The following is a 27,470-nucleotide window of genomic DNA, read 5'->3' as shown; positions in this document are numbered from 1 at the left end:
CATAAACACACCTCACACGTAGTAAGATTAGTTCGAATATAGAACGCGACGTTTTCTTTGGTCGTGAGTCGTGCCTAAACAATAGTGTCGAATTGGGTTGGCGGGGTAAAAAGCCGGCTGTGACACGTTCAGGTGCCTCCCAGTACCTCACAAGTGACTCTCGTCCACTCTGCCCTCTCGAGGCCACTCGAAAGCTTTGCCGACGTTGACGTCGAAATTCTCCTTACTCCCAATACCTATTTCCGTTATAAGATTGGATATTTCATAAATCAGAGCCGAACGTCGACCATCTTATGATGAAATGATGAAATTATACAAGTTCCATATTATATGCAGAGCTGGTTAGTTTTAGTATCCATTTTGATGACTAGTGCTACGAATATAAGCTCTAAAATCCTTTTTTTACTTGGGTAATAAATTATACGATTATACCGTTCAGTCTGGAATTGTGAGTGATGTCTGTCAGGAGATTCGTCCCCTATTCTAATATGGCTATTAACATAACGTGACTTAAGTGAGGGTACTCTCAGTAGACGTCTGCTCAATCATTTAGCTAATAAAAGTCTTTGAATATGTCACTTTAACTTGCCATGATAGACAAGAATATGAAATATTTTTATAATAACTATCGTGAGACATGCTAAATCAATTAAAATTCATGGTTTACTCACATAAATTAATCGAGAAAAGCTCTACTAGTTTCGAGCCACAGAGGGACTCTTTATCATGAGCAGCGTAGACACGGCGACGTCGCGCAGCCTACGCTATATAACATTAATTAACGTGAGTAAACCGTGATTTTTAGTTAAGAATATGACATATTCACTATACAAGCAAACAATTAGGTAATAAATAAATATAAGTCACTGTAAGACTACCTAAATTGGCCTATAACAACGCCTAACACATCTACAAAGCTCTTTCATACACTATTAGAGTAATACAAAGGTTATATAACCTAGAAAGTTCGCTTTGATCATGTCAATACGGATTCAGCACTTTGAAAGACTTCAGATAAGCACACTCCAATACTTGGTAAAGATGGCTACACTAGGGTCGCGCGGTTTGGGCTACAAAATGTACATATTAAAAGCAGTAGAAATCGTGTTTCATTTTATATGTATTGAATCTTAATTTATTAATGGTTTCTCAACTATAATCTCGATTACTGTTATATGTGATCGAAGAGACAAACTATGTGTATAGTTTTGGACATAGAATAACATTGTATAACTTACCATGTACCTAGTATTAAATAAACATTTAATAAATTAATGTAATATTGTAATATTTTAATTTTGCCAAGATGCCAATAAAATAAAAAAGTACATATACTTTTTTGATGGTTGAAAAGTAATAACCATCTTCGCTTCGCCGTTCTGGCAGTAAGCGGTGGCAGGCCAAAGGCAGACTTATCAACGCTAAAAGAAAACCTAAGCTTCTCCTGTAAAATATTTGTATAAATTGTTTCTGGGTTCAACAACGAACAAAGTATGAAAACTACTATCGCCTTTCGATTTGAAGGGTCATATTTATTTCTTCCAATGACCAAGATATAAATTGGACCCACATATATTAAAAGTAAATAAGCCCGATGGACCAATAACTTGCCAGACAATCTAACCCAATTTTTAGATATATCGAAAACAAATATATAGAAACACACTCATCTCTCACAAAGATTAGAATCGTAACGAAAATAATTCCATAGCCATTTTTCTTATAATCCAAGGGCGCTCTTGTACTCGGGATAAAGTGTTGAATAAAACAGTAGGTACGTATTGAATAATCAAGGAGTATTGAGGCTACCTCCCTCCCTAATACTTACGTGTTGGTAGGAAGGTACTTGGTACCTGTGAATCTGATCACTTAATTTATTTACGTAACCAGAATCTGGTTCTATGCCTCGCGTGTTGAACGATGAGAACTATTACAGAGCCGCCTCAATCGTATTTGGAGTGAACTTAATTTGGTGGTGAACGCACAGAATAGCAAAAAATCAGAGATAGCTTGTCGTTCCTATCGTTTTATGAGTCTTTAAACAGATTCAAATTGGACCAACGCTCTTTGTAAATCATAAACTCACAGCAAACAGAAATAAACTTTGTTTTATTACATTATTTTCATCTAGACATAGAATTACGAGCTGTGGAAGTGCTAACTTTAATGTAACAAAATCGTGCCCTGAAATTCGCGACCATACTTTTATAACGATTCATAAATCTACCTTTTACCGCGCACAGTCAGCGAAACGGACACGGTAACAAAGTTTGCTATCTCTCAAAACGAAATTACTCTGTGTAATCCGTTGTACAGGAGATGACAGTTAGGCATTATCCTATTATGCAAAAGCCTAGAAGCTCAGACTACCGTGACACAATTGCCCGGAATGGTGTGTACACGATGTACACTATATCTAATACCTGCAGCTATTGCATCTAGCTTCCTCGATATGGATATGGTGTAAGAGTGAGAGAGATAGAAGTAGGTAAGTCCGTAGAGTCCAGTCGCTTACTGTAGCTTAACGAGGTGATGCAAATTTCAGCTGTATCGCACAAAGGAGGTATAAACTGCTTGTAGTGTTTCTTTTATACTATCTATGCTGTCAGAAGCACACGAAGACAAGACAAATTGTTGTAATTTAGTAGATTTACATTCAAATGAAAGCTGCAGTTACACGAGCTCTCAGTATTTGTCTTAATGCCACGCGCCCTCGTTTTGTTTCAGTTAAAGGAGATTACAATTGAATTGTAACTGAAGCGTTGCAGATATTGCTTTAACATTTAAAGCATGTTTAATAAATTATTCTGAAACGTGTACACTTAATATTTAAAGGGACTTTTCATGTTGATATAATAATTGAATGGTTCATAGATCTGGTCGTAAGAAAGAAGACAAGTATTCCAATTTTGTGAAGTCTATTTAGGATATACTTTTAACGCCGTGGTGGTTGGTCTCCGGTCACCAACGTAAGCGGAGGATATGCCTTCAACAGTTTTCTATTGGCAGTCAAAGAATTAACAAAGTTACAAACACAAAAGACAAAACCAACCTTTACCTACAACACAATTAACAAAACAGCATTTTGCTCCCCCCACCTAACCCCGTTACCGCCAAATCACACAGCTGTCACGGTAATATTTTTAGATAGTCAATTTATCAACATTTGCATATCTGCCAGGGTAATTTGGGCGTCACTCCGGCCTCGAACTAAAGGTCACTAGTGACATTTCCTTGACTTTCGCCACTGAAATGTGAGGGACAAATTGAAAATACACCTTTGTAAACAAAATATTGTGCCTTTATATACAATACTGTTATAGTAGCTTGTCTAAATTCAGTCACTATCAATACGATGCACGGAAAATTGCACTTTGAATTAGATTCTGATAATTCTATGGAACTCTATGAATATGTTAGTGATTTTATATGCCAAGCTTGGTTTTGCAAAGGAAAATGAAACGAAGGAAAATATGAATTAAGTTTATTTTGGCTTATCTCTCCATATTTATCTATGCATTTCTCTAAACGGTAAGTTGCACATAATCTTTTAACTCTAGTTAATTGGCAAAGAGGAAGTTAAACTTAATTAACATGTTCTGAACGACGTTAAACTGTAACGTTGTTAAGGAAAATAATAATTGTATTACTATTAACAAACAGTAAATACTTATCACACATACCTACATCTACATTTATTTGTAAACTAGTAAAAAAGGCCTATACTTATTTCGCTTAAAGCCTTTAACCTTGTTTATATCGAATATCCAAGTCACATGTGTCTGGCTGAATACCTCCATCTAGTCGGTTTGAGATATGGCATCCCTAGAGAACGTTACGAAGCTAGAACGCCAGACAGCCAGGTGACTTTGATTAACAAATCCCTTAGCACTTTCACTTTCTGTACCTACAAACCACTCTTAAAAATAAATATAAATTAATTTTTCTATAGTATATCAAATTGCACTTACAATTAGTTACGTAAATACATTGAATGGAATTATAAATTTATTAGCACATGGCAGTAATAAAAAATATTACACCTTTAATTTTTTGTAAACTATTTAGTTATTATCCATAATTCTAGAAATTACCATTATAAAAAATACAAACTTAAACGTAGTTAAATTTATGCACTACTAACCTCTGTTTATGTGAGACGTGGTGTCTCTGGAGGATGCTAGCGAACTGCTTCGACAGTTAGACGGCTAAGACTTTGATTAATAATCCCTTAACAGCTACAGCTAAGTTCTGTATGTGACATTGTATAATTAGAAGCAACCAGACACATTTTAGAAACGCCAATTGTCTTAATAAACATCTTCAGAACATTAATTCACTAATCCTTGAAGTAGCTTTGACAGGATTAATAAAATATTCAAACGTTTTGTCTTTCAACGTTGATCGGCGTTAAACCTCTTCCATTTCACAGATTAAAATTAATTATGCGAATTTACATTTAAAGATTTATTATTTTCTATAATTATCACACTGTTTTTCTCTTGTTTTTTCTACGATGATTTTCCAAACGCATTTTAATTATCTGATTTGTTTGGTAAACTAGATAAGTATACATTTTCTCAATGTTAGTTTTAGCTAATGAAAGAATGGAACTGCGATATCAGATTACGTTGTGAGAGCTTCCTGTGTTTCTTCAGACATTTCAAGTGGTCTAGACGCTTAAATAGTAGCCGTCACGCTATGTTGGCATTAGTGAGGAGTAAACTACGTTAAGTAGTGAAATGTGGTGAAACTCGCCTTTGTCTTTAAAGAAAATATTTGTCTATTCGTAATTCGTATACTGAATTTCTATCAAGGAATGATTTACAATAATTCTGAGGAATATACTAGTCGCTAAGCTAAGTAAATCGATAAGTCCTGAGATTTATGAGGGCTATAATTTTAAACCTTCGTAGATGTTACATAATGCTGTAACTGCCTTTCGAAAGTAAGCACAAGTAACAAAAGCCCACTTGTCTTCAAACCCGCACAAATTAACTTCCATTTCAAAGCAAGTGCTATTCTGCAGAGGGCAACGTAAATGTAAAATTATAAGCCGTTCTTAATGTATTCGCCTCTTGAGATTGAACGACATTGTCGTAAACTCTGGGGCTTAGTAAAACCTTGTTTAAACCTAGGTTAAACTTGAATTGTGTCATCGTGCCTGAAAATTAAGTTGAAGTAATCAGGTAGATACCTACTTAAGTAACGTTAGTGTTCCTCTTAGAAAATTACGAAATACGTACAAAACGAGAACATTAGACATCGAATTTTCTTAAATACTCAATTAAAAATGAAGTGAATTGAAAATGGAATATGATGGTATACTATATGATGGTGTACTTTTAGTAAAAATAACTAGTATAATAATTTTTTATAAGTTTTTTTAGGTTGCTTTTGATCTCTAATTAGTAAGTGCATATAACAAAACTAGAGAGCAACTAGGAATATTCTGATGAATTCAGATTAAACCGGTCACAACGAAATGCAACCGGCTGTTGCTGGGTCAGTCTTAAATGTATTCTCTTTATTCCTATACAAAACCGAGCTTCTTCATTCAAGACTAATCCATTCAGGATTAATACATCATATTGTCTTAGAGGAATATAGTATGAATTCTATATATAGTAATTGGATGATAGGGTTGTCTCTTTCGATTTTGTTATATAATGATGTCAGATAAGGAAGAATGGATCAAAGACACTGTACCCACCTAAAGTAGGTTAAGGTAGGATGGAAAGAAGGAGGTAGTAATGATAATAATGGTCTCTAATATGTTTGTAAAAGTCAAAGTCAAATCATTATTTCAATTAAACCATAAAAAGTACGCAACTTTTGAAATTTCAACATATATTTAAGTAAAAGTCTGTCAGTCTATCCGTCAGTGAAGGTAGGTGCTCGTTCCAAATTGTTGCTTCGAATGGAGAAGAACGAGAAAGAAACTCCATTCGTTACTCTTTTAAAAAATACATTTAAGTTATCGATAGTTTTCTTATTCTCGATGCAATGGTTATACAGCTATTTAATAACCAGCTAGTACTTACTTTGCCAATCCTGTACTCAGCATACAATTCAAATTATAATAATATTTATTTACCCACAAGATTGTACTAAACTGTATTCATTCTGAGAATTTGACACGGGCTGCCATTATAATAACCATTGTTCGTAATAATGCGACAAGAAATAATAATAACATATTTATACGAGCAACAGCTTTACTAGTTATTTTTAATAATGACGCAACGAATCATTATTTCCCTATTTACTCACCTATTTCTGTTTTTCAATTAAAATTGTTTTTAAATAATAATTGTTCTGTTTTGTGGTTGTCACGCGAAAATTTGCAGTGTGCTGTGGTATTTAAATAATTGGTATAAAATTCTATGAACAAATTATAGGTACAGTTGGATAATTAGGAGTACTGATCGAGTCATGAGAGTTTTCTTCGTGTACTTGACTTACATAAAATCTATCCAAGTCTTGATTTTAGGTGATATTTTTTTTTCTTTATTTTACTTTTAAGTTATAGTAAGTTTTATTTCTTGTGAATACTTAAAGTCTTGATATTAAACTTATAATATTGTTTTAATATTTAAAAAGTTTCTTACTTAAATAATTACTTCCTTACGTAAAACAAAAGAATATCCTTATGTGCAGTGAATATTGTTTCCGTGTAGGATACTCCTCTTCAACGCCAGAATACTTACAAATTGAAATTATTATACAAATGAATTACTACCTTATTTATATTAAACATTAGAGTTAACTTCCAATAAACCGCATATCAATGATATTTTATTACTGAAAGCAGCAGCAAGCAGGGAAATCAAATTCTTAATTACGTAATTAGCATGAAATACACATACGTTTTGTTTTACAAGCACGTGTTTTCATAAAACTTACAATAATTAACAAACACTTGATTCACAGTTTTATTGCGCTAAAGTTATCGATTCACTTCATAAACTTTCGCAATAAAATAAAACAATGCACTATAACCATTGCTGCAATTAAGCATTATTATTGAATTGTTTTTTATTTGAATATACAAACTAGACAGAGACGTAAGGAGTAGCAACAAGAGCTGCGGACTACCTAGCGGGTTTACCGGGCCTCCGGTTCAATAAGCAGGAGTAGGAACGGGGTGGTTTTTAGTCAGTAAAAGTCTGACACTCCCTCTCGCCTCGCCCAGGGCGGGAGATGTCATTGAATGACTTTCCTCCACCAAAAAAAGAAAAGGAGTAGGTAGTAACAAAAACTGCATCTACTGGTGAGGAAAATGACGAATGTGCAAAATGGAATTGGGTGTTTTAATTCAATACATATTATAGAATCTGGTATTGTATCTACCTAGTAAATGCTAGAAGCTCCCCTAGCCTGGTGCAAGTTATAGCAACAAATTCATTCTCTAGTGGTCTTACTAGTACGTAAAACGTTACGCAAACCGTAATTTATACATCATTGCCAAATCCTTTTCAGCGAAACCAAGCATATACACGTAGCTACAAAAACGTAAACAAAACATTGAAAACGATAACAAAACAAAATAACAGTACAAAGTAAGAACTAAAAATAGAAACAGAAGTTATTGTTACACGCAATTATGTTTATATCTGGCAGCCGACATCAAACGAGTAAGGTTTAAATTTAACCGAAGCGGTAATACCACCTTCCCGGAGGACTTAGAGCGGGGTCACTCAGTACGGGCGCCACTCCGCAAAGATTTCACCGTGTTAGTGGGTACATGAGCGGTGCGGCGCCGCAACGTTGTTATGTCGCAGCGGTGCCGTAGCAGCGTTGGACAGTCTGTTAATAAAAGTCTCCTTGGGACGCAAAACAACTGAGCGGTACTGCTCCGACGTCGTAACGTCTTCGCCCCTCCCCGCCTCGTCTTGGTGGTTGCAAGTCTGGAGCGGACATGCCACAGATATTTCTATGTAAGATGACGCAACGAGACCGCTCCGGCGCCGCACCGCCGCCGCACCGCCGCCGCAACGCATCGTGTGCCACCTCTCTTAGTGCGAGTTTTTTTACGTTAACACGCTCGAAACGTTACCGCGTTTAGTGCTCCTGATTGGTTGGTTAAATTAGAGCAACCAATCACAACGCCGAAAGTCGTAACGTAAAAAAACTCGCACTAGGCTCTCGGATTAATCAGACGGCCGGCCGACAGACTTTAACTTGTTAAGCCGCAAAACGAACCACAAACTGTACGTATTAACTTGCTTATGTAGTTCTTACGTCATAAGACACAAGTTGTAGGACCTTTTTGCTAAGTTTATGAAAGTTATTGCTGACGAAACATGGTTAGGATGAGTCGATGGACGTTTTTGTTGATGCTATAGTGTAATGAGGCTTATTGTGGTGTTTATAAGTTTCATAGTTGTTTGACAACTTCATAGGAAAGTGGAGGAAATTAGGTAGGATATTTACACGGTACTTATGTAGGTAGCAATTAAATGTATGGTGAGTTGGTAAATAATAATGTTATAGGATATTATTGGAAATAAAACGTAATGTTATAATGTTCAAAACTGTAAAACAAACAAATTTGAAAGTAAAAGAAAAGCAAAAAAATCTTTACAATAACAATCGAGAACCATTTTCAGCAAACTTCTTCGAAGAAAGAGAAATTTTAATTCTATGATAACGTTTTTTGGCAAACATTCCGTGTCTTTGGTTAAAAGTATTACCTTATACAACGTGTAACAAAAAGGGGGTATACATATCAATTGCACTGTTTCTAGATAACATAACAAACGATACGGGAAGGGTTTTTTAAACTCATGTTTTCATGGTACCAAGTTATGAATTTTTCAAATCGCGCCGCCGCGCGAATCAAAATTTTGTAGACAGGTACTAGGCGATCAGATTGACAGAAGAAATGTTTCATAATATTAGCGAGTGATCCCTGTAGTGTTGTGACACGTTTTTATGATTTAAAATCAAGAACTATGCGATACCAAGTATTTGGTACTATTTTTTTAAACGTATTTTGAGCTGAAACTTTGTGTAGAGATTCTATTCAACCTGTATTCATCAGGGCTTCTTGATGTATATGGGTATTTTGTTACACGTTGTATATCTGTAAGCAGCAAAATAAATGCTTAAAAATGTATTCGTACGACAATACCTAAGCGGCCATTTTGTTAGACAGAAAACTATCGCAAGAAATCAAAGTTGTATCCGTCCGCCCAACGTTTTAGATTCAAGAAATTCTATTATAAAATCTATGTAACAGTATCTCGCTGCAAAATCTTTTGTCACAATACAAATACAATAACTATGGCGAAGAGATTCTACCTCAATGTTTGCTGGTATTCTATAGGATCTTTTCATCAAGTGTCATTAAAGTCGATACCATTATTACTTATTCAAATGTAAATAAAGACCATTCATTGGACAAAATAAATCATTTATAACATCAAAAGCGTTTCATTACGCATTATTAATGATCGAACGTGACGTATATAATTTGAAATGTACTTAATTTACCCCACATCATTACCCAGTCCACTAGTGGTGTGCAATGATGAACGAGCACTTGATTAGTCGACTATTACCGTTCATAATTCGATCATAAAATTTACTAAATACATAAACAACAGTCGTAACATTTCAACTAAATGTAGGTACCTAGAGCTGCGCCGCGAACTGACATTAGCCCAGTTTTAGTCGAATCAAGGTAGCAACAACGAACTCGACTAAATTACATGTGCGATAAATACTGGAGTGTAATCTGATCAATACAGTGAGCTCACATGAACTGCGATATAATTAGCAGTATTGCCAATTTGGTCGGGTCACCGCACACACGTATCTCTATACGCCTGTCTGAGTCTAATTTGACACGGAAATGTAACGAATTATCCGTAACTTGCTTATGAATTACACCTCATTTGACAATTGCTAGTGAACTGTATAATAGGGGGTCGTTGTACTGGGCTCAGGTAAAAATAGAGAAGGTAATGATATAATTCATTCAATGACTGTCTCGTTGGTCGAGTGGTGCGACTGCCGAGCGAAGGGTCTCGAATTCCCGAGTCGAGCAAAGTATTGCTGGGCATTTTCGGTTTCAATAGTCTTATAATTACAATAGTGGCACGGAGTCTGGAATTGTGCCCAATATATGACAATAGGCATACATGGGACTTACACTCGTAACACAAATGGTTAAAAGTGGGTATACATTGTACAGCGACATTAAGTGCCATAAAATGCACCTCTGCCTACCCCTTTGGGGATAAAAGGTGTGCCGATATAGTAATGATAATTACATAAAATCATTCATTATCTTCCGTATGTATAACAAGTTTTATTTATCGTAACTTTTCCATAAGGTCATCTTAAGTCCAAGGCCGACTATCCCATTCATCAAGACTGACCTCAAAATTATTGGCACTACCAATTTACAACCGTTTAATAAGTCAAATTCTTCTTCCGATGCATCAAATTCTTGAACGACTTTGAGACATTGGTACCATGCTTTCTCTTTAATTTAATTTTATTGTATCGCTAAAGCCACTTTCGGTAATTTATTGTCTGTTACAAATTGACAATTACACTGTTATTCATGTCACAGGGATGCGCCGGACTTCAGTGTTCCGGTGTTTTCATGGTTATATCTATTGGCTTACACTGAGTTACAGCGGTTTGGGAGGATGTCCAAATAAAAAAACCTTATTCATATTACACCTTTAATTAACTTCTCAGCATACAAAAAAATCTTTCAACAAATACTTTCTTAAAGTAGTAACAGGTGTTGTATTTACCCCAACAAACATCAACAAACCAATACTCAGATTTACGGCGACGTATTTATTGATGTCGTTACATGCATATTACGCCGTTTAACTAGCAATACCAACCATTAATGCGAGGTGGTATACCCATGATAGGTATAAGCTATCATACCCGTGATGTAAGCTATCATACTTTGATGGACGCCACTACGATCCATTTAGCTTAACGACGTCTTAAAATGGCGTCATGTGCTACCGAAAATCTGCGGTTAAAAATTCCTGGTGCGGTGACTGAATGAGGGTCATTAAAGATTTTAATGCACTAATTACATTATGATTGCGATTGGTCGAGTGGTTGCAACTACAACTGCTGAGTATGGAGTCTCCAGATAGATCTTCCCAGTGGAATAAAATATTATTCGAAGTATTTCAGGTTTTCGAAAATTGATTCGATTATAGAGTGTGACGTCATGTTTCATTCTCATTCTTCAAATTACTGTTCAATAAATTAATCACTCAGTCAGTCAGTCTTAGGAAAATGCTATTTTATGTTGATTGAAATTTGCTGAAAGAATATATAGCTACTCACATTATACACGTCTGCCTTATGAGCGTTTTTTTAAACAAAAGATTCTTAACAAGCCTCATTCATATTATGTGAGTGAGTGTATGTCTTGTATACATATACATAGGTACTTACCCGATGTTATTGTGAATTCTGGATTCCCCGCGGTTTGACCCAAATTCACACAAGTGTTGTAACTTGGTGTTAGTTAACCTTATAACCTTCAAGAATTACTTTCCAAGAAATACGTAGGTACCAATTGTATTGGGATGTGGTACATTGGATTGTGGAGGGCAAATCTGGCTAAGATTCTCTTATATCCCTCAAAACGAATGACCAGACTTATAGAAACGACCTAAAGTCACAATATTCCGGAGCTGCGGACTATTTAGCGGGTTTATCGGGGCTCCGGCTCGAAAACCAGGAGTAGGAACGAGGTGGTTTTTAGTCAGTAAGAGTCTGACACTACCTCTCGCTTCGCCCAAGGCGAGAGAAGTCATTGGATGATATATTAAAAAAAGGTCACAATATTCCTACTACGTTCATCGTACGTTATTAAGCAATCTCTATGAGCTTTTGCAAGTAAACTAAAAACCGACCTAAATATATGTTTAAAAAGGTCATACTACATTTACATTTACCTGACCACTTTATAGACATTCACATCAACACGGACTCTACTTTGAAGCCTGCTAACTAATTCAAATTATAGTCTAACCCGGCGTTTTATCAAAGGGTCGCATCGAACTTGAAACTTTGTGTCCTTAGCCACAGAGATACTTTTTAATTGAAGTTTGTGTGGGGTACTTTGTGTAGGAATATCGTGGTACTGATTACGGTGGTCGTCTCACGTGATGTAGTCGTTAATCTTACCTTTGTTCCCAGCTCTTATCGACCGGGTATAGTGCTCCTTGCTGCCGTAATTAGCAACTCTATACAATTTGTATCCTCAACATGTGTTATTTCATTTTGAACTTTACCCCAATTGATTTAAATGTCAAATGATTCAGTATCTTCCTGACAACTCATTGCAATGCAGACTCCAGTACATGCTCGCCCCAAAAATTAAAACTTTACAACCTAAATGAATATTGTACAAGATTAAACGAAAGATATTAATTTAAATATGCAAAACTGCCACTAAAACGAGGCCTCAGACTGAATATTGTCTACATTTCATGAATTTCAGAGTCGTTTGAGGTTTTTTTCCGAGCTTCTCTCACGTTTCTGTAAGTTTCATTATTTAGTTCAGTATCTACTTCATTTCAGTGGATGACTTCATGGTCCATTTAACTTTATTCATTTAATGAAAAGTTTCAGACTTGAAAAATGCTTTCGGAGCGCCCTCCTTGCATTACAATTAGGTACCTACATAGGTACTTGAATCAGAATTGAAATCTGAACCATTAAAGTAAGTTCCTCATGCAATTGCGCTATTTGTATACAACAATAGGTAAGTGCATCGAATTAAGGTTAATTAAAGCAATGACTATTAATGTGCGCAATGAATACTATGGACAGGACAATTTCAACTCTATCACGCACGTAATAGAGATTACACCGGACGAAGTAATGTGAGTGCAATCACGTAAATTGATAGCGATACTCTAGATAAATGTACGCATATTAGCTGTATAATGTTGCGATTTTTATGTGCTCTTCATTTGTCTACTCGACTGTTTGTCGATGGAATAATTTCGTGTTGTTTTTGTGCGAAGGCACGCACATTGCCTCATTTCCTTTTTCGAAAGACTAAGCTACTATTTTTGGCCTTATTGCCAAAACCTAGACGCATATCTTTGTAACCTTCTTTGTGTGATTGTTTTGCCAGTGCTGCCTTACCAGCAGGAACATATCTTTCAACATTTTATGAACTTCTTGTTCATAGTTTTTTTTTATATCCAAACTCAGCAGCCACGCTTCATAACCAACAGAGCAGCGACAACGACGGACGCAGTACAACACCGGAGTAACATAATAAACCAAAAATTGGCGTTGGACATAGGAATGTTATTTATAATTTAATATAAAATGTTATTATGAAACTCCCACGCCGTAATATCCTATAAACACTGTTATTTTAACAGCCTTCTTCCATCGACCGGCAGTTATTCTTCGGACACTGTCGTAAAACTGCGATTTTCTACTACATATTTGATACCAAAAATAAATAGTGTTAGCTTCAGTACGTATTACGTAACTTAGATGGGCTCCGTTGCGACAAAATGAAATTCTGGATGCTGTAAATCGTTCTGGATACTTCTAGGTCGAAAATAGTATTGCAGTTTTACGGTTAGGTTAGATATGATATTTGATTCGAAAGAGGAAGATTGAGGTCGGAAGTTAAGTTACAAAGTTTTCAAAAGAAAAAAGAAGATTGTATTTCTTCTTTAAAACCCTAAAAACTGAATACCAACAATCTATCCACTTTTCCCTACAAAAATGTACCTTAAGGTTTTTTCAGCGTACACAATGTTTTAAAAGACCAGTAGACTGAAAGTTATCAATATTTTATCAGCACTGACAAACCTTCGTACCGCATAAATCCATCTCATGCTAAACTGATCCTCCCATTACAAATTCCCTTTCCATTTAATATTAAATAACATTTCAATTATTTACTAGACAATTTTCAGTTTAATCAGTGTAATTAGCAATGTTTATTAAGATGACATTAGAGGAACACAAAGGGAAATAAGGTTAGCTACAAGTATAGTACGGTTGCAATCGCAAACATAACATGACCTCTCTGAAGTTGCCTATTATTAGAACACGAGAGACGTAAATATGCGCAAAGCCAAAGAGCGATAGGGACAACGATACGTTGGTTGCGTACTTCAGACAGGTCAAGTTATACTAGTCATTGTGCATATATAATTTGGGCGAGAATGCCTGTTGTTTTGTGTCAGTATTAATCTTTTGTAAGCATAACAAAAGGCGAAGGTTGAGTAATACCTCAGTAAGATAATGGCCACGTAGCTTTAAAAGAAAAGCTTTCAAACTAACGACAAATTACCACCAATTTTTGGGCATTATACATCATCTTTACAATTTTCTTTCACGGAAAAATATAAGATGAACAGTTGGTATGTGTGTGGTTTTTGTTTTGAAGACATGTTATGAAAACCTAATGGTTTAAAGCCTACAGTTTAACTATACCGTTAATTTACTTTCGTCCCATCTGAGCCCCTATCGTGAGAATATGATTTTATAATTATCCTGAAGCATAAACTAATGTAAATATTGTTCACACAGTATTTAAAGGCACGCGAAATTATGCTAATACTACATTCATCACAAATTTGCACTGATTATGGCAAATGATTGCAATCAATTCTGTCAATGATAAACAAATTAGAGGTAATACTGTAATAGACTGACTCTATTAAAAAATCAGCCATCCTTTACTTATTTCTCCTCCTCTACTCTATACTCCTATCCTCTCCTTTCCATTACTCTAAACTCTGTTTTCTTATTTTACCATACTTTTTTTATCCGTTTAAACTTTAACACTGGGTTTTTTGATCAAAAACTGATGAGTTGCGGACTGTTTAACGAGTTACCGGTACTCCGGCTCGAAAAGCAGGAGTAAACAAGAGTCTTACACTCACTCTCCCTCGCACCCAAGTTGGAGAAACTATTGGATGATTTTCCCCCCTTAAAAAAAACCAACAAACAAAAGGCAAGCGGATTTGACAAATTCACAATTTCGCTTCTACGAGTACATATAAATTATTACCAGTTTTCACTGTAAACAACGACTGTATATAAATCTTGTATGTCAACAGCTTTTACAGAAACAATGTACTGTTCTAACAAGCTTTGTTAGGGGTGTAAACACTCGCTGTATGGCGTAATGCATGTTCATAATTCCTTTAACGCTTAGTGTCAACCCTTACATTGTATTTACCTATCTCTTCCTCAAACATAATATGGATAATTATTTATTTATATTGTGTTGTGGAATGCTGGGCTTAATTTTGTATAGGGAAGTGTATAAGGGCCTGTTCTTCTGAATGTGGAAAGAATATAGAACCTTTATCAAATAATACTTTTTTTTTAAGGGAAGCGCCTTCTGTTTATAAAACTTCTGTATGAAAAATACTAGACTGAAAACCGCATCAAAATCGGTTTAGCTAAACGCGAGATAATCGCGCTCAAACATACATACAGGTAAAACTGAGAACCTATTTTTTGAAGTCAGTCAAAAAGGCCCGTTTGATAACGATTGAACAAAAACAACATATAACATTTAATATAAAAATAAACTACAAATTAGATAATAATATATATATTATTTACGAAGGTGATGAAATAAGTTAAATTATAAGAGACGCATAAATTTATCGTTTCGAGAATAAATAACAAAATCTATATTAGTTTCGATAAATTTTTCCTCAAAAAGTGAACATCACGTTACGTGCATACTTGTTAAGATAAGACCACAAACACATTAATAGCTTTCATTATTATTATTGAAACTTATTGCACAATAGCGGTACAAAGGCGGACATAATGCCACAGGCATTCGATTTTACTATATCGAAGACATTATTTATCATATTATTGATCAAATTGATTTAAAAAATCTGAATAAAAAGTGTGTAAACTAAACATTATTTAGATTTAAATACGCACGTACGATAGAAGTAACTATCTCCATACTTTTTGTTTCTCTGCCTGTATGTTTAATCTGGCTAAACTCTGAAATGGCTGAACCGATTTTGACTGATAGAACTAAAGAGTAACTTAGGCTACTTTTATAACCACAAAGTCCGTAATCCACGCGAGCGATCAGCTGGTTAAAAATAACATTAGCATCAATGAGGCCATAAAATCACATGACCCATAATAAATAACATAGTAGGTACTACCAAACATTGCAAATTAGAATTAGACCAAGGTAAAGGTCGGATTACTAAGAAAAGAATGTTGTATGTATGACTGTATCAAATTTACATACGTGCATAAACAAACTTCATTGAAAACTAATTTATTATAGGCAGGTACTCATTTGTGTATTTTGTTCGCACTTTTGACTTTTTTTTATTGATATTCTTATTTATTTATTTTCAATATTTGTTCAATACATTTTTATTAAAGGTTTGTCTTCTGCAAAAGAGATTTAATCTTATTAAAAAGTAAATTATTCGTCAAATAGGCCACAAGTAACACTTTTACACCTAATAGTAAGAGTGAAAAATCAGTTCCAGTAATACTATTACTAAAATATAGAAGATTTTTTCTTATCACCATTTCGTAACTAACTAGACTGGTCATATCGTATTCACTAGTCGTTAACATAGTTCATTATCGATAAATGAAAATTAAACCACAAGAAATCATTTAAAAAAACATTAACAACGTTATCATTTAATTCTTCGATAAAATATTGCACAACCACTATTACTGCATCACAAAATAAATAACATTAAAAAATGAATCAGAATACAAAAAATAACCTAATTTTCTCTCTCTTTAAGAATCAGTATCACTTATTCGCCCCATTAAAGTTCCAAAGGCTTGGCTCTGCAGTCGGGATCACTTGAAACTAAAGTTATTGTGGTAATTTTTCTAGCTTATTGTTGGAAATTGCCGTCATTTACCTCTTCATATTTCTCCCGAGCTGCGGCCGACTGGCCGACCGACGGATTTTCTGACGATCTCACTAAGCCTCGCAGAAACCTGCTCGTGTTTATAGTGAGCAATAAAAGGAATCGTTTTATTGAATTTAAAAATAAAACGTTGGAGGTAATCGACACGTTTTAGAAACTTAAGTTATACTGGCGGTTGTATTATGATGTTGATGATATATGAATAGATTCCAAAACAATGACGGGATATTAAAAAGATACTTATTGTATTTAAATTTATTTTTGACTAACGACTTTAAAATAAATGCCACATTGAAGAAAAAAGCTCTAGTCAAATTTCTTTATGCAAAAATCTTCTTCTATGATAAAGATTCAGTTCAAAAGAAAGATCATAAATGTCAACACATAAAAACACAAGTTAGATCATAGCAAATCCAAGTTTAGATAGCTCGCAGGGGGCAGCATCAGGAGCGGCCAGATAATACAGCAGATGAGATCATGCCAAGAGCAATTGCTGGCTCAATCGCCTCTCAATTAGGTAATTGTAGTTATGAGCACGCTACCGTCCTGCCCGCCCCCGGCTGACAACAATATAATGGTCACAGCTCGATTACTCACCTGCTGGAACGAATTAACTGATACATTAACACAAACCACTGAAATATTCGTGGAACTTGAAATCATGATGTAAAGGCAGAATTCTTTGAGAGACACATTGGTGAAGTGTTACGTTTCTTGGAAATAAATAATAATCTGGGGTATTCCACTAGCCATATATTGGGGAATTACAAAACTCACACACCAAAATGAGTAATCTCTTCTGACAGTTTTGAAATTATTGCATTATATCACAATCTTATCCGCCTTTTATAAAATAAAATACATGCCTAAAGTCAAAAAGCTATGAAAATGATCGCCACTGACACTTCCAAGTACAAAATTCCTGAGAACTACGTAATTTTCCACGACATTCAATAATTATTCATGCCAAAATACTTCCTAAGTAAAAACTTCATTGTAAAACTTTACTAAACTATGAGTAATAGCCATTGTAATTTGAAAGTTGGCATGTTCTTCAACTTCAGTGGGAAACTTTGACTATTTTATGACAAACGCCTCAAATTCCACGTGTCGGTACACGGATTCATTGAGTTCTAACATCTAAAATAAAACTTTCTTCCACAATTTAAAGACAGTAAATATTTTCTTCAAGTTTGAGTAAACTTTTCGGTATTTATTTTAGCTTCTACAAATAAAATAAGCTAATAAAAGTATTAAGTTACTTTTAAAGCAAAGTTAACTGTTCCAATCGTATTTTCTCCATCAATATATTCTTTTACATCTCTGTTGTTCCTAATTTTGTCTAGTTTTACATTATCACTAATGCCTGTTTTTGTTTTGTCTGCAGATTCTATTGGGACCTGTGTATGTTACTACTGCTCGTGGCCAACCTCATCATCCTGCCTGTTGCCATCTCCTTCTTCAACGATGACCTCAGCACGCGCTGGATCGCCTTCAACTGTCTTTCCGACACCATATTTCTTATAGATATCGTTGTTAATTTTAGAACAGGTACGGTATTTTTAGTAAATTATCTAATTTCTTTAATGTAAAGTATGATACAGGATTTATGATTAATGCTCCTATTCTCGTCTTTCCAGGAATAATGCAGCAAGATAATGCAGAACAAGTGATATTAGATCCCAAGTTAATAGCGAAGCACTATTTGAGGACATGGTTCTTCCTTGACCTCATCTCTAGTATACCACTAGATTATATATTTTTGATCTTCAATCAGGTAAACGTACGTTGCAATTTGGCCGTGTTGTTCTTATTACTATAGTTTTAAACTGTCTTTTATGTTGTTGATATTCTGTTTCAGCTTGGGTGTTCATTTGTTTTTAGACAATACGTTATTATTGTTTCCGTTTTGTTTTTGTTTCTCATTGTGAACTTTTACCCAACCGCCACGAGAACCTGTGCGTCATCGTGTATTCAATTTAGTATTTGTATTATCAGGGTCTAAGAGAACATGCAAAGGTTTGATTAAGCACACCACTTTCATTTTACCATCGAACTCTGTTCTATTTTTATTTTTATAATTTAAACACACTCAGATACTTCCACCTGCACGTTTATCATCAGTAACCCATATGATTTCTCGATGTTGTTCTATTCCCCGCTGAGTAAGCGACCTTACATACGTATCCGATTATGTGATCTGTGATCGTATGGGATACTCAATCCTTTCTAAAACTTTTAAAGATTTTTAATAGCACTTTCCAACTTATTGCACGAGCTAATTCTAAAACGCTTCCACTAAATTGCACTCTATTGTTCCGAAGGTGTTTCTATGCATCTCTATAATTTGGTAATTAGGTATATACAGTTGTATTTCCTATAAACTCTACATTGGTCACATGCACGTCGTCTTCTTTCTACCTCCTAATATTTGGTTTCCTATCTTCAACTTGTTTATGGCATGGTCTCAAAGCTTCCTAATGTAACGATTACTACTTTTGAATACTTTTCGTTTCCTATTTATTATTATATTTATACTATGTCTTGAGTTTTATACAGTATATATTATTGGTTTGATTTTCTTTTTAACTTGTAACAGCTACAACACGACCAAATTGTAATATTTAACAGCCTACACTGACAGATTCAGAGGACCTCTATATAACTTGAATTGCATCGGTACTGAAGCTTAATATGATAGACTAGCCACTGGAGAAACAAGCTATTCTTACATACTATACAGCTTTCACTAATAATAGACAATATTCCCCACTTAAACTCTACTAAAATTGTAAATGTACAAAACATAATTATAACATGTTTATTATGCTTCAGCACTTTTCTTTGGCTGACAAAATCTTTCAAATACTGCAATTATGCATGAGTTCGACACTTCGTCTGTATAAAATCAATAGGACTAGCAGCTCAATGCGATGCTCCACCTTCAACCTGAGAGCGTCAGCCAGGTGTCGTGTGATATTTCAATGGTGTGTTTTTGTGTTGACAGGACTTTAGTGAAAGCTTTCAAATTCTTCACGCGGGTCGTGCACTAAGGATACTTCGGTTAGCAAAACTTCTATCTCTGGTGCGGTTGTTGCGGCTCTCCAGGCTCGTCCGATATGTATCACAATGGGAGGAAGTATATGTAAGCCATCATGCTCTTCAAACCCACATACTATGGGTTCCCCTAACTACTTGCCACTAACACTGCTCTAATATACATTACGCTCACATTTACTAACACGACATGACTAAATACGCTACTAAAACTTTTATAATATTGGATTCCTCGATACCGATATCCAAGTCTGAAGTCAATGATATTGAATGAAACTATTGGCTACTGTTGTACGTGATTTTAATGAAATTTGTTGTGATAATGATGAGTAATAATGTTAACTGTTTTAGCGTAGTGATCCTAATGACGTTAAATGGAGTTTTGTTGTAATCCTGTATTATACCATTGATCCCGCCCCCACTGTATGTGAGCCCCACGTCCCGCTCTGCACTTCTCTACTGCTTCTCTGCAAGCTTCTTTCTGCCTGAGCACGCTCTCACTCGTGACGTCTAATTCTATCTCTTGTTTCTGCGCCCGCGCCGCGACCGACGCCCGCGTACCTCGTGTCCGCCGACCCGAACCGTCCCACACTTGCCAAACCGATATATTATTTGCCGAAATGTTAATATTTTGTTGCCGCTTTTCAAAGCCTCTAGTAAAACTGGTACGCTGAAGCTGACGTTCTGCAAACATGAACTTAATTACAAAAACGTCATATAAGAATATTAGCCACCTTCATGAGTAAAGTATCGCGACTAAACAACTGCCAACTAGATCCAATACCTGCCTGTTCGGTGAAAGTGAGCACGTAGTTTCCGAATGACATGTAGACCTTTAGAGGAAAAAATATCTCGCATTCCGAGAATCACACCTCGTCACTTCGACTATAAGAAGCTAATGAAACAAATCATTACCAGAAGCTGTTGCATAACATTAGAAAGTTAGAACTGGCAACACAAAGAGTAGGTAGTGGTTACGTCCGACCTGCGTATACTACCGACGGTAACGAAGCGGAGAGTCAGTGAGAAGTGGAGTACGGGGAGGGTGGTGGCGACATCGCAGTGACGGTGTTGTGTGCAGATGAGCCCCGCCCCGCAGCCGCGCGACGAGCCGGGCGACGCGGACGGCGGCTCGCGCGACCTCGCCTCGCAGGTGCAGCATGCCCCGCCGCGCGCTAGCGCATCCGTAGGGGACTAGCCCGCGTCCGCTCGTCTCGGTGTTAGTGCATCCTGTGTGTGCCTGCACGCGCCCCAGCCCCGCCCCGCACACCTCGCGACGACCTATGCCCGCCGACCCCTCCGCGCTTCGGGCGCGCCTGGCTCTCTTCCTACTATCTCGTGTTTCTCGCTTGTTTTCTAGATCTTGCAGAATCTTCAAAAAAAGCGCACGGAACGGAGGGGACGTCTCAGCTCCGACGTTGCCAACAAAAAGAAGGGTGACACCAAAAGCAATCTAATCTTTAAGGTAACCAGGGTCGGCACGAGCCGGCGCGCATGTGCTCGATCGCCCGCTTAGCATGTTGCCGGCGGCGCCGCCCGGCGTCCTAGTCCGCTGCGTTCGCTTCGCTTTCTCTCTTTCTTTGGCGTTTCTGTTTCCAACCCTCGTCCCGCCGGCGGCCGCGCGGGCTGAGGCGCGCAGCGGTGCGGTCGCGCGACCGTGCGGCGGCCGCGGCCGCGCGACCAGCACCACGCCGCCACCACGCATGCTCGCTCGAAGACTCGTCTCACGCGTTCATATTTATTTCTCACTTCTTTACGACTCCATCGGTAGAGAATCATCGCGATGCTTGATCTCGAGCGTCCTTGTCGCGCGCAGTCCGCACGGCTTCCTTTAGAGGCGACGTCACTTCTCTTGCTGATCTCACTAATATAATATCTTCTCTTTCCAGTTCCTCAACATGGCATCCGTTTTCATGCGGATATTCAACTTGATCTGCATGATGTTATTGATCGGACATTGGTCCGGTTGTCTACAGTTCCTCGTTCCTATGCTGCAAGGATTCCCACCAAACTCTTGGGTTGCAATAAACGAACTACAGGTTAGTTTTATATTTTAAACCTAATAAGACTTGAAATACTCACAGTTTTCAGAGATTTATCCTACTCACATATTTGAGCGCTGAACTTTTCAAAAACTGTTAAAAAAAATCTTTAGGATAAACTTACAACTTACACCATTTAAAAAGAACCTTTACCAATAAGTTTGTCCACGGTGTGAAAGCACTTTATTCTTCCTTTGTAAAACATAATCAACCGTGTGCCCTATTGGAACAGTGCTACACGAGCAACAAAGGTAATTGGGTTCGTTTCACAAAGCACCGCCTCACCATCAAGCGAGAGATCAACCCTTCGGAACACTTCTTATACGTTTCTAACAGCTATTAAATGAGAAACAAGACTGATGGATAAATAAATTATAGTAACACACAGTGATAATAACGATGATGAAAGTTAAATAAGTTATATTTCAATTCGAATTTCTCGCTTATTGATCGTTCATCGTCTCGGTGATTGTTGATTGTCATTGTCAATCACAAATCCAGACAGAAATTATTAGTGGTACGGTAGAATAGTTCCAAAAGATAAATCTACAGACAAGATTAAAGAAATAAATGTCAATTAAAAAACTAACAGTTTATCATGTTCAATTCCAGGAAGCCTTTTGGTTAGAACAGTACTCGTGGGCGCTGTTCAAAGCCATGTCACATATGCTGTGCATCGGTTACGGCCGCTTCCCGCCGCAGTCGCTCACAGACATGTGGCTCACCATGCTCTCCATGATCTCCGGAGCCACCTGTTATGCCTTGTTCCTCGGTCACGCCACCAATCTCATCCAGAGTCTTGACTCCTCACGAAGACAGTACCGAGAAAAGGTAACGTAGCAAACTTTTTCTGGCATCAGTGTTTCTGGTAACTTCTTTCAGAGGTGTATAACAATCATCAGTTTTAGTAATGTTCTGTTAACTCCTTTCCTAAATGTCGAAGATAAATTGTTATGAACACCTGCGCAGACACAATTTTAAAGGATATTTACTCGGTTGAAGTCTCGGTATTAGAACTTCTGGCAGTGATATGGAAACACCATATCCAGTATCAAACTATACCATTGCATCAGAATCGTACATGCATGTGTTTGACTAAATATTCTTTGTAATGCCCCATCTAATAAACCGATCACTAAAGCGTTCATTGCCTGTTTCAGAGATTAGACGTGAGTACAAAGAGAATGTTTGTTTAGTGTTTCACTGGTTGTTATACAGAATCAATCATCTGCACCAATACTCATGTCTCCATCAAAATAACAAAAGTCATCATTTCGTACATTTCACAAATATTAACGGGTGTTCATAACTGTTTACTTCCATGGGTACTAATCACTGAACTCTGTTCGTTAGGGTGTATTTACTGTGTATTGTTGATGAGTCGGTTGTTTGCAGGTGTGTAGTTTGTACTTCAGTGTAAAGTGAACTTGTCGCTAACAGTCAGTGGTGTTCCAAGATGCATGCGATTTTTTGCTACAGGCGTGTGTGGTCAGCAAATTCCATTTTGTCATGTTCTATAGCTTGTTGTGTACGTATTCTAGGTGAAACAAGTGGAGGAGTACATGGCGTACCGCAAGCTGCCTCGGGAGATGCGTCAACGGATCACGGAGTACTTCGAGCACCGCTACCAGGGCAAGTTCTTCGACGAGGAGCTGATCCTGGGCGAGCTGAGCGAGAAGCTCCGGGAGGACGTCATCAACTACAACTGCCGATCACTTGTCGCTTCAGTGCCATTCTTTGCCAACGCCGACTCAAACTTCGTGTCCGACGTTGTGACCAAACTACGTTACGAAGTCTTCCAACCTGGTGAGTGCTTATTTGTTTGGAAGTTTCTATTTATAGTTTGGAACTTTATTTTATATCAGATCCCAATATTGCATAAAAATAAATAATAGCAAGCAATAGATCTCAATTAAAATACAAACCTTTACCTACATGTAAAAGGCGTAACGAATACTGACGTATGAACTAATATGATTTCAGGTGATATCATCATTAAGGAAGGAACCATCGGGAGCAAAATGTATTTCATACAAGAAGGCATCGTCGACATCGTCATGGCCAACGGTGAAGTGGCCACGAGTTTGTCAGACGGTTCCTACTTCGGCGAGATCTGCCTCCTAACGAACGCTCGAAGAGTGGCCTCCGTCCGCGCCGAGACGTACTGCAATTTATTCTCCCTGTCAGTGGACCACTTCAACGCTGTGCTCGACCAGTACCCGCTCATGCGACGGACCATGGAGAGCGTGGCGGCCGAACGACTAAACAAAATAGGGAAGAACCCCAACCTCGTGGCGCACCGGGAGGACGACACGACGTCGGAAGGCAACACCATCAACGCCGTGGTGAACGCGCTGGCGGCCGAGGCCGAGCACGTGAGCCTGTCGGACGACAGCGTGGCGCGGCTGTCGGAGCGCTCGCTGGGGCTGGCGCTGCAGCCGCTGCAGGCGGCGTCGTGTCGCATGGCGGGCGTGGCGCTGCCGGGGCTGGGCGTGGCGGGCGTGGCGCTGCCGCGGCCCAAGTCCGAGCACGACTTCAGCGCCGCCGCGCCGCTGTCGTCCGCGGCCGCCGCCTTCCACAAGTCGGACGCGGGCATCGCGCCCTGACGCCGCACGCTGTGCTAGTGCGACATAGCAATACTAGGCTTAGTGCGAGCGTCCCGCGGCACGCTCGCTAGTTGTAGCGTAGACACGAGTATTATAGCTGCGACTTCGCCGGGCGGACTCCGCGCCGCCCGTTGAATCTCATTTTGTGATCTTATACTTAATTCTCCTGTGTTATAATTTAGGTTAAATTTTATATCATTGACGCTGTGAGGAATCGAAGAATACGTGACGTATTCCGATTGTATAGATATACCTGTTATATATTGAAGAATGATACTATTGAATCTTTATAGAGATACCTTGCCATTAAAAGAGAAAATAATTATATAGACTAGACTGAAATGTAAAGATATCACTATTTTATGCTTTGTTGGCGTATGACATAGACCTCTATTGTTGATGCGGAATATTCGGTCGCGAAGTTAAGTATGAAAGTTTATAAACGTTCCTGATTATCACGATTCAGAGATTATTATATTGGAAGCTGTTATTGTAACGTGGGGTCGTGGGAGGTTACGAGTGGAGCCGGGCGAGGCGCGAGGGCGCAGGCCGGGCCTCCGCTGCACAAGCGACGCACAACTGAACAGAGCCTCACGCGCGATTCCAATAGCACACGGTTGCTTTCTTCATTTAATTATAAGTAGTATCTACCGATAATCGGCATAATTAGCGCAAACAATTCTCTCAGTTTCTTAAGTAGAGGTGGATCAGTAGCGCTTCGAATCTTTTGAGAGTTTCTGTATGTAAATATTGTAATATCGAGGTTTGCCTTAGCGCGGGTCGTGTGAGCGGAGTGTTAGCGGGCGTTCGTTCGAGCGGTCCAGTCAATTAATCCGAGCGCTCGCGTTGCGCGATGGACGTCTCGGTTCTCGATGCACTACTACACTTCATACCTTGTTTTAATTGTAGGTGAAAATAATTTATTGTCGATAGTGATCATTTCGTAGGAGTAAGTAGGCCGGAGCGTTAACAAATTCGGACGAATTACATTATGTGATAGAGCAGCGGTCGGCTGCGCGGGCCCCGCGGCCGCCGGCTCGGCGACTCGTAGATGGACCAGTAGATAGACCGTTACGTGCATGACACATGATCTCTCACTTGGAACTTATCTATCGTTTGACTCCTTCGATAGCCACTTTAGTTACTTCTGGCAATTACAATGGCTTACCGCAAACGCTTATACATTTGAATAACTGTAGCCTACCTTAGGTGTATAATTATAATGAGCAACATATCCTAGCGAGGCTCAGTCCGATTAGTTTCTGTCGCCGAGCCGACGGCCGCGCCGGCGTCGCAACCTTTGGCACGAATCATCGTTGACTAATTCTTATAGTGTCATGACAATTTGTAAAGATGGTTTTGCAAATGTTGACTTTTTAGCCAAAATATAGGTAATGAATGACGAACCAATACGCAGTAGCTTACTTGTAGATGAACGCAGCCTAGTTCTCAGTTTTGGCGACTAACACCAATACATACTTTGTACTCGTAAGATATTTATACAATACATTGGTCTTAGCAGAGTGACTATCTGTCAATTTATCTACAAAGAGAATATATTATTGCGTTTCATTCCCAGAAGCATTTATTTGTTGTTGTTTTATCTACCTAACATTACCGCTTTTGTAAATTATATAAATTTTATAGAAGAGATCTATTTTTATTGTGAAGTTGATCTACTGGATGTAAGTAAAGAACCTATATGAAATTTATTTCTTTTAATCTGAACTGTTATTTGTTACATATTTTAATAATTTCTGGTAACTATTGTCACCAAAAGTGCTCATCGCTGTCAAGAAAATTAGAGAAAAAATGCATTAAAGAATGAAGAAATCCGCCCTGTTGTTTGAATCTCTGACTTTATTTTACCCTAAAATATGCCTACAGTAATTAGTAGGTACTAGACCTACTCCTCCTAATCACTGACTACTTACTGATGAGAATTTCGAAAATCCAATAATCGAACCTGACACCAGCTCGACGGTTACACCTACTACAACTATTTACACCAACAATATTTACCCAGTTATATTATGAACTGACTGCCTCGTTGGTCGAGTGGTTGCAAGTGCGACAAGGGGTCTCGGGTTCGATTCCCGGGACGGACTGTATTGCTGGGTATTTTTCGGTTTTTCTAAAATTTCTCAGTTGTATCACGGAGTCTGGAATTGTGCCCAATATATGGCAATACACCCCCTATTACATGGGACTTATAACACAAATGGTGAAAAGTGGGTGTTCATTGCATAGCGGCATAACGTAATGTGCACCTCTGCCAACCCCTTAGAGGACAAAAGGCGTGACGTTGCTTTTTTATGTTATGAAGAATCGCCAACCCCAACCCCAGAGCAAGTGTGGAGATTAAATGCTCAAACCTCCTCCGTAGGAGAAGAGACCTTTAGTCAGCAGTGGCCACTTATAGGTTGTTGATGAATTTATATGTGAAGAAAGTACAAATGTAGAATTATTGAAGTCAGTTATGTTATGAGTCTCAAAGAAATTCCTAGTAAATAAAAATAAAAGTAGGTATCTAATAGTGACCAACTTATTCGAAGAGGTACAGCCCTCTAAATCAGATCAGGGGCGTAGCTAGCGCTGTATCTGCCAAGTCATTTATACGGGGCCTTGGGCTAGGCAAAGGCTGCGTAGTCTAAAATAAAAACTTCCCAATCAATTCCTTTTTTTTCACGTAAAGCGTGGGTTCAAAAGTTGGCAGCAACTTTAAAAAAAATAACGTCATAATAAGGGCGCCCAAACATGGGATCGCTGTTATAGCATAGATGACAGAACGAAAAATGACATTCGATGTTGCCCCCCCCCCCTCCTCAAACAAAAAGGGG

At 37.8% G+C, this 27,470-nt stretch overlaps 1 protein-coding gene across 22 annotated transcripts in view; it reads left to right on the top strand.

Moving 5' to 3' along the window:
* Positions 1–26,467, top strand: part of LOC118266375 (potassium/sodium hyperpolarization-activated cyclic nucleotide-gated channel 2) — a 297,834-nt gene extending 271,367 nt beyond the window's left edge. For 10 of the 22 annotated variants that reach the window (XM_050694798.1, XM_050694799.1, XM_050694800.1 and 7 more), the window contains 9 exons: positions 18,313–18,476; positions 18,566–18,708; positions 19,933–20,070; positions 21,064–21,135; positions 21,343–21,447; positions 21,872–22,021; positions 22,637–22,855; positions 23,566–23,830; positions 24,008–26,467. In XM_050694798.1, coding sequence (XP_050550755.1) covers positions 18,313–18,476; positions 18,566–18,708; positions 19,933–20,070; positions 21,064–21,135; positions 21,343–21,447; positions 21,872–22,021; positions 22,637–22,855; positions 23,566–23,830; positions 24,008–24,630 — 1,879 coding nt within the window. In that variant the 3' untranslated portion in view covers positions 24,631–26,467. The remainder of the gene's footprint in view (positions 1–18,312; positions 18,477–18,565; positions 18,709–19,932; positions 20,071–21,063; positions 21,136–21,342; positions 21,448–21,871; positions 22,022–22,636; positions 22,856–23,565; positions 23,831–24,007) is intronic. The other 12 variants (XM_050694807.1, XM_050694818.1, XM_050694821.1 and 9 more) reach the window with 6 other exon arrangements.
* Positions 26,468–27,470: the final 1,003 nt, after the last annotated feature.

The sequence above is a fragment of the Spodoptera frugiperda genome, chromosome 7 (genome assembly GCF_023101765.2).
Source record: "Spodoptera frugiperda isolate SF20-4 chromosome 7, AGI-APGP_CSIRO_Sfru_2.0, whole genome shotgun sequence".
NCBI lineage: Eukaryota > Metazoa > Arthropoda > Insecta > Lepidoptera > Noctuidae > Spodoptera > Spodoptera frugiperda.
This window is presented reverse-complemented; position numbering and strand designations above follow the sequence as displayed.